This window comes from Crocodylus porosus, unplaced genomic scaffold (genome assembly GCF_001723895.1).
Source record: "Crocodylus porosus isolate Cpor-Errol unplaced genomic scaffold, CroPor_comp1, whole genome shotgun sequence".
Classification (NCBI taxonomy): Eukaryota; Metazoa; Chordata; order Crocodylia; family Crocodylidae; genus Crocodylus; species Crocodylus porosus.
The window spans coordinates 130,524,680-130,533,034 of record NW_017728943.1 but is presented as its reverse complement, the minus strand read 5'-3'; the positions used below and the strand labels follow the sequence as shown (position 1 = coordinate 130,533,034).

General features: G+C 39.8%; 1 protein-coding gene across 9 annotated transcripts in view; it reads right to left on the bottom strand.

The window, feature by feature from the left end:
- Window positions 1–8,355, bottom strand: part of MAP7 (microtubule associated protein 7) — a 182,323-nt gene that overhangs the window by 122,014 nt on the left and 51,954 nt on the right. Inside the window, exon 1 of one of the 9 annotated variants that reach the window (XM_019550197.1) lies at window positions 7,206–7,515. The exons of the other annotated variants lie outside the window; for them this stretch is intronic. Coding sequence (XP_019405742.1) covers window positions 7,206–7,221 — 16 coding nt within the window. The 5' untranslated portion in view covers window positions 7,222–7,515. Of the gene's footprint in view, window positions 1–7,205; window positions 7,516–8,355 lie in introns of those variants that run through there. 9 annotated transcript variants of the gene reach the window in all.

Below are 8,355 nucleotides of genomic sequence, written 5' to 3'. Positions count from 1 at the left end.
TTTTCTCCTTTCTTTTTCTCTCTCCCTTCTGCCTAACTCAGGCAAATTACCCCAAGCAACAAATGAAGGCTGATTAATCACCCTAAGTATTGTCCTCTACACAGCTTGAAGGTCAGTTGGGGTAAAAGCAAAGGGTGACAATACACAGAATGCTACACCCCACTGTTTTTAAACAGCTATCTTGTTCACTGAACCAAGCACAAACCAAGAAAGTTCTTTTCAAAACATGCAGCCAGGCTCACATGGACAAAAAAGCCTGGGTGAGAAACAGTGGCTAAACCATCAACTCAGCATCAGAAACTGTAGGAAGGGGGAAAAAAGAAAAGAAGAAAAAGAAAAAGCAAATGAAAAAAGCTCCTATCTACCCTGTCACAGCTAAACTTAATGGTGTATTCAAATTGAACTTATTTTAGTACAGAGTTTTAAGGATGCCTCTGTCTTACAGAACAGTGAGCAAATGCGTCACCTGTTTTATCTCCATGCTTGTTAAAAGCACTTGTAACCATCCACTTTTATGGCTTAGCTTGTTGGGGAGTATCTTTTCATTTGCTACCTACATGACTATTGGGAGCCAGCTACAGGATGTAAAGCTAGTGGTACTATACATTGCAGCAGACACCCTGTTCATAAAGCTGATCTGCCTACGAAGTAGTTTCCTATGGTACTGCATATGACTGTGAGATTCCTATTTTTTCAGCAGGAAGATTTTAAGAGTGAATTTGAGCTTTAGGGCTATTTAAAAAAAAGTTATATCATGGATGAAGCCAAGTCAAAAAAGTATATCTGAAACTCTGGTCTGTCTGAAATCAAAAGTAATCAAAAGTACCTACCAATTTCAATGGGAACAGAGTTAAGCCAACACTGCACATTTTAAAAAAATCCTCATTTATTTAGGCCAGGGGTGCTCAATCCCCGTCCGTGAAGCCATGTCATCCACTCTGTAGGGGTCTCTATGAATCAGAAAATATGGCAATGGGGGAATGGTCACAGCAACTGAAGTTGCCCAGATCAGTCCATCCAGGGCCCAATCTGGGCACACAGAGCCCAGCTGGAGACAGTGTGGGCTCCAATCCTGCAGCTTGGGGCCCCAGGAAGTGGCGCAAGGCTAAGAGAGGTGCACAGAGCCTTGGGAGGGGCGCAGGCATAAGAGACGCAGCACAGAGCCCTGAAAGACGATGTGGGACTGAGCAAAGCACTATGGAGCCACGGGAGGCAGCATGGGACCTGATCCTCACACACAATCTGCTCTGCAGACCCACCCCGAGCCACTCATGTAGGCTGCACCAGGAAAAGGTTGGGACCCACTGATTTAGGCAATCTTAAAAACGTCAAGGTTCTCCTAATGGGAAGAGGGGCCTGTACTATTTGAGGATAAATAAAATTAGATTATGGCTCCGTATGAATTAATAACTCAAAAGAGGTAGTTAGCCATGTTAGTCTGAAGTGGGTAGAAGGCTGGGTACCTTGCCTTCCTAATGACTAGAGGCCAGATCCAAAAAAAAAAAGACGTGCACTTGAAGTGCGAGCCAAGGGAGCTTTGCATTAAAGAATCAGAGCATAACATGCTCCTAGCAGTGTTGGGAAAAGGGACTGGAGCCCAGACCTATGGCTTTCCCAGGTGAATGCCCTCATCATTGGGCTACAGAGTCAAGCTCCATCTTCTTTAATCTCTGTCTGCCTTATGAATCTTGTATTCTTTTCTGGACAGTGACAGTCACCCTGTGGTAAGAGAAAGCTAAGCCATAGCAACTTAGCTGTGTCTCATTCAAGAATAAGCTGTCCCATTTTAGTTCTCAACAAGAGTGATATTGCAACCAGGAAAAAAAGAGTTTGGGGACAGGTACGCTTAGTTATTATATAAAATGTGGCTTTCTCCTTTAGCAGGCAAGTTTTAAAAGAGTTAGGCAGCTGTTCATGCCAAGGAGGGAATGTCAGGGAGTGAATCTCAGTCTCATAACAGGCAGAAGCAGAGTTGTGGGGAGACCAGACCAAGACCTAGGAAGAGGTGGAATTTAAAAAAGTTCTTCTCCCCAGTGTTTCCTATTCAATTAAGCATCCCCTTCTACTCAGAGTGCTGGCTACTTCAGTGATGCCTTTGAAAAAGGAAAATTTAAGGTTACATGGGGTGTTTTTATTCATTTTTGAACAACATACATACACATGTATACCCCTTCATTCTTCGTTAATAAAACATTGATAAATAACCCATTGCTGTGACACTACTAGGATTTGCGTGCCATTACAAAAATAATTTTACAGACTGAATTAAGCTATTCTTTCTGCAGTTCCAGCAGCATGAATCCACATTTGGTTCACACTTTCAAGAGCTTACTCGTTTAAACCTAGCATTGCTCCTTTTACGTACAGTTTGCTTGCCCAGTGGTTTGGGACCGTGACCATTTAGAGCTGAACCTCAGGAAATGTAATGTGGGCACAGATCTCAAATGCTCTGAACATGGTTATGCTGCCAAGAATGGAGTCTCTCCTCTGAATGAAGTGGGCAAAGAAGACTAAAAAATAAACAGATTCCACACCTCCTGTCATTTTGAAGATTAAATCCAACAGGTACTGATGTGCTTAGAGAGCCATAAAAAGCAACCTGTCACTAAGGTCAATGATAATACAGTTTGTAAAGTAACATGGTCTTAAAAATGAATAAATTCTCCATCTACCCCCATAAAACGTGCCCATAACTGAATCTTACCATGAAGCAGGGACACTTCCAGAATACCAAATAATAATTTCATGTACAAAGCGACTGTCCATGAAGGTGATGAACAAAATGAAAGATGCTTATTAAAAAGCTAGTACCAGGTGTACTAATCTAGCCACATCCCTCTACCTGTCCCCTAGACGTATATATTTGCAGACAGCAGAAAGCAAACTTTCAGTAGACTTTGCAATAAGAACACCAGAAGCCCAGGATGATGAAACCTACCAGTCCTGCAAAGACTTCTGTGACTCTATACAAAAAAAATTAAGTTTTCTTGAAACTTAGTTTTCCATTTATTGATTACTTTTTGTTCCACTAGTCGAGATATGCTTAATTAGGTTGCAGCAACAAAAAAATAAGCACAGGAGAGGTGGGAATGCATCTCTGTCACTGTAACAACTCGTATGTCCAAGAGACTTTTTCCTTGCGTCTATCAGCAGGGAAAAAGTGGACGACAAATACCAAGAGATTCTTCCATCTCTCAGCACTCAGGTAATAATAGCTCCATCAGCTGGAGCTAGTAGAGCAGCAGCAGCAAACAGTGAAGATTAGAAGCTGCATACAAGTGCTTCAGCATTCATACAGAGAACAAGTAGAGAAAAAGCAGGCTGGATACACATATTTTCTAAATACTTGGGCAGTATCCAGTAACCGGACTGTTGTTTCTCTAAATAACATTTGTCTTCAAAACTACGTATTTTGTAAACACAAGTGCACATGGTCAGGAAATTGTAAGGACTTTTACATTTGCTACATTTTATTAAACTTCAGCAGCAGAGGTACAGGGTCAGAAGGGGAGGTTTATTCTTGAATTCAATCATGCTCGGCTGCATTCATCTATGGTTAACTTCACTGGAATTCACCTGGGATGTGATTCTGCTACTGAGAGATCAAAGGTCTGACACACATTTCAGGTTTAATGGCTTCCCCTCAATCCGCCATTCAGAATCCCCGCCCCCACACACACACAACTTTCTTAAAAAGCATTTCAGCTCAAAACCCCTCACAAATGCAGGAGACAATCCCACTTAATTAACTATTCTCCCTCCTATTCATGAAAAATATTAAGTTTTTTCCAGGTGTTTGGTAGAGAACACCCATGCTTTGTTGCCTTCTCTAGAGACAGCATGCATTATTAGTATGTAACCACAAGGCTAACTGCCCTTAGTTTGTTTTTTGTTTTGTTTTTTTATATATATTCCAAAAACATTCCAAAACCACTGCCCCCTTCACCCCAAAAAGAGCTCATTTAATTTACTTTTCTGTACAGAATACCACTGAAAAAAAAAAAATAGACCCAAGATGACAGTGCAAATTCTGTCTTCAGTGAGGCGTTTAAGAGTTTGCAAGATCAGGGGCTTAAGAAAGACGACTCCATGCATCTCTTTCTCTATTTTATACGTCAGTAGCGCTCAGATCTTTTTAGGCTCAAAGCACTCTGTTAGACTCAAGGCACACCTCAGAAATTCCAGCTCTTAATTTTCACTTTATTTTTTTAACTATGGAAAAATAACAGATCAATTTTTCTGTTGCAAAGCACTCAAAAAGCCCACAACAGGTCAGAATGTTTCTAAAACTGCGGATTCCTGTTTGAAATCTCCAGGCACCTTTGAAAGGATCTCAAAGCACCCAGCTGAGAATTACTATTATACACTAAAAAGGTCTGGGGACGCATTAAGTAAAGGTAGGGCACTGACTGCGCAGGTAAATGGAACATTCATGGGGAAATCAATAGAAACCCAAGAAAGCGTTACAACCTATTGTATCGCAAAAGAGAATAATATTGACCAAACCCCTTTCCTCAGCTGTTATTACCTTACAAACAAAACCCATTGTGAAATTTAAATCTCCATGAGTCAGCGATGCACCTACATGATGACCATCTGGTTCAAGCAGCTTATATGGCTTCTGACTTTTTTAAGCTCTTGATGTTAAAAATAGTTGTGTGAGGTTTCTAATGCTGTTTCTGCTACCTTTGGCTGAAAGAATTACCCTAACCTTGAAAGTTGAGGATTGGCAACCTCAGCCTTAATCTTTTCTATTTATTGGTGCCTTCTGTTGTCATTAAAATACTGAAAATCTATCTCCCTAACATGGATATAAGCATGCATAGAAGCAGTTTGCTGCACAGTTTCATCACCTCTACAAAAAAGGATAAAAAGATCCACTTCAAGGTCACTTTAATGAAATAATACACACAATTTCCAAAATAATACAGCTTAAAATAGCAGACCTGCAAAAGTGCAACTCCTACTCACTTAACTTTGATGCCACCCCCACCCCTGCAAAGACCAGTATCATTTACAAAAAACAAAAATTGATTGCAGTTCATATTTTTAAAATCACCATCAACAAACAGGCAGCAGGGAGTTCATTTCAGACACAAGGAAATGTTTCCTTTTGCAAGCAAGGTGTGTTTCGTTGCCTGGCAACACAAATTTTTAATTTTTTACTTATTAAAAAAATATAGCTATTTTAATTCATTCCCTTCAGATCTTATTTTTGTGGTGTTTCGTTTATCCTGAAACGAAACCTTATTTTGGACATCACCACCACCACACCCTACCTATTAACCAAAATAAGTCCTTCATCCAGCATCTGAAAGTACCCTGGACAGTGACAGGTTCTGATCCACAATCTGTGCTTTTGCATAGTAACTGAGTACACACAGGCAAGAAAGACAAGGAATAAAGAAAGGAAATAGTCTTATCCCCATTTGAAAGATGGGGATATCAAGTACAGAGAGCATACATGATTTTTTCAGTCATGTGTTTGTCTCCTATGACTTTTCTCATTCTAATAAAATTCTGCCTGCTTATCTTGAACACAGCTTCAACCTGTCCTTAGTTTTCAACGGTCATGATGCACATAATAAAGGGACTATATCCTCTATTTAATATAAATCACATCCTCAAGCATACCTCTCTCTTTTCACGCAAGCCAGGATTCAGAGTTCATATACAGATACTTCGCAATTGGCCCAGAGAAAATACAAATACCTGACAAATTTACTCAGGTTTCCTCATAGCATGCAAAAACAGAGACTCGCAACATTTTGCACACCCTTGGCTTCACGGTTTACTTCCCAATAAAGAATAATGATCGTCACCCACAACCTGTAGAAATCATACTGGCCTCCAGGTTTCCATTACTTCTTAGAGTAAACGATAGGTTGCTCTTTTTGCACATCAAACCCTCCTGCTCAGGGGTGGGCAAAATGCGGCCCACCAGGCCACTCTATCCAGCCCACAAGGCCCTTAAAAATTTAGAAAATTTAGAAAATTAATATTTATCTGCCCTGTCATGCAGCCTGTAATGGCTTGCCAAAACTCAGTAAGCGGACCTCTGCCCAAAACAAATGCCCACCCCTGCTCTTGCTGTTAGTGAACAGAACAAGGTCCTCCAGAATTTCAGTCTCATTACCACCTCTCACCACCACAAATTCTCTCATGCTTATACATTTTTCTTGATGTCGATTCATTCCCAGAACACACTAACCTATCTAAGCCAGAGGGGAAGGGAGTGTCACACACAGTAGTAAAGTGAACAGTGTGACAGCCACATGTGTCATACTAGTTTCAGAGGGGTTTTGGGTGTATTTAGTTAAGGGAGTAGCTTAATGGATAGGAAACAAAGCAAAGCGTCAATTATTGCTTTAACGCTACCAGACAAACTGGTCTTAATATATTTTAAAAAAGAGAACACTGAGAAGAAACTCCAGTCAGGAATAATCTTTCACAAAGATCCTTTCAACTGCAGAACAATCCTCCATCAGCATTATTGCAATGGAAGAGAAGGGAGCATGCTGAAAAGAGCCTCCGTGCACATCAGTTCAACATCCTAATCCCAGATAAACCACATATATAAAAACTCGCAGGCCCAATCTGCAATGAAATCCTTTGTATAAGCTAACAGGTCACTTCATGTTCTTCACTGCTATCTTTACATCTATCAGTCTTTGCAAATTTGTTTCAGTTTAGTTCTAATATCCTCAGAGTGAATGATGAGTTTTTGTGAACAAGATGACTACATTTTATATTAATAGTAGAGACAATTAAAACCAAAACAAGAAGGCTGAGCCAATATAACAAAAGGGGAAGAAAAAATAGAGGCATTAAAGTTATCTAAATAATTTTACATGCTATTGCTAAATACATTATTTAATTTCAGGAATGAAAAAGCAAGGTAAGACTTCACTACTCATTTTCTGATATTGCCGATGGCACAAAAAAATGTGATTTAGTAATTTACTTTAGAAAAATCAAGTCAAAGAAAAAAAATAAAAATCAGCATACAGCTGCCCCAAAACATCTCCATTATATTAGAACTCCATACATTTGATTAGGAAACAGCAATACAAGAGTGGGAACGAGAAAGATCTAAATCATGCTCCTTGCTGCAGATTAAAGTTTGTAAATGAAAATATTATTAATTAGAAAAGAACATTTAAAGGGGATATCATCTAAAGAAACATGAAATGTCAGGTACTTACCTACTGGATCCATCATAACTACTGTATTCTGTGTTTCAGAGGTTTACTGAAAAAACACAGCACGGACCAACTCTCACACTCTGCATGACTTCAACGTTATTGAGTCTTCACAATATAATATATATTTTACTGTAAAATATTTAACACCAAACTGGTTGCCAAGTCACCCCCCACCAAAAAAAGAAGAAAAATTTGTAGAAGGTAAAACGTATTGTGTAGCTTCAAAAAGAACAAACAGAAAATAATTTACGGGTTAGGTCTGACCCATGTTTATGGTTCCTCATCAACCTCTGATCAAAATGGAGTTTGTCACAACTACAGCATCATGAGATTATTATTTGTGCAGCTAGGGAGGGGGAGAAGTCTGCTGAGTACTTCCCTATGCCCTGCGTCAACACGCTGAGCTGCTTAACAGGAGCTAAGCCTAGAGCAACTGGTTATTGGTGCTGGCAGCTGTCTACCTCGCTGCCCCCACTTCTGCACACACCCTTTATAATAGATGCTTTGGTCTGTTTACTTATGACCTGTCTTGAAAACACAAGGAAGTCAAGGACAAAACAAGCTCCTACTCTGTCCTGAACAAATTCCTTCACTAAAATGGAAAAGAAAGCATTTAGTCTGTTGAAATATTAACAAATATTCAAAATTTAAAATAAACCATAACAGATTAGTGCGGCATAGCATCAAGCATTTGAACATCGCAGGCCATAACATTTTGAGTGGGATTTTCTTTAACAACATATCCATGTTGAAGGTATATCAGTGTTGAAAGGTACATTTTCACCCAGTGCAGTAATGTCATTAAAACTACTCCCTTGTGGGGCTGTGCAAAGCTTTGGGTGCTAATTCGATTTGGAGGAGATTCAGCCAGATTCAGCGCCAAATCTCCAAAGCTGAATAGAATAAGGAGACCAATAAAAAGGTCTGAATTGATTCAAAACTCTCTGAATCCATTTGGAATAGATTCAGAGGGCTTTGGAGATTTGGGCAGTCCACTGGCTGCTGCAGGGAGTTGGACCCGTACTCCATGCCCGTAAGTGGTAGGGGGGACCCCCATTCAGCCAGATTCAGCGCCAAATCTCCAAAGCTGAATAGAATAAGGAGACCAATAAAAAGGTCTGAATTGATTCAAAACTCTCTGAATCCATTT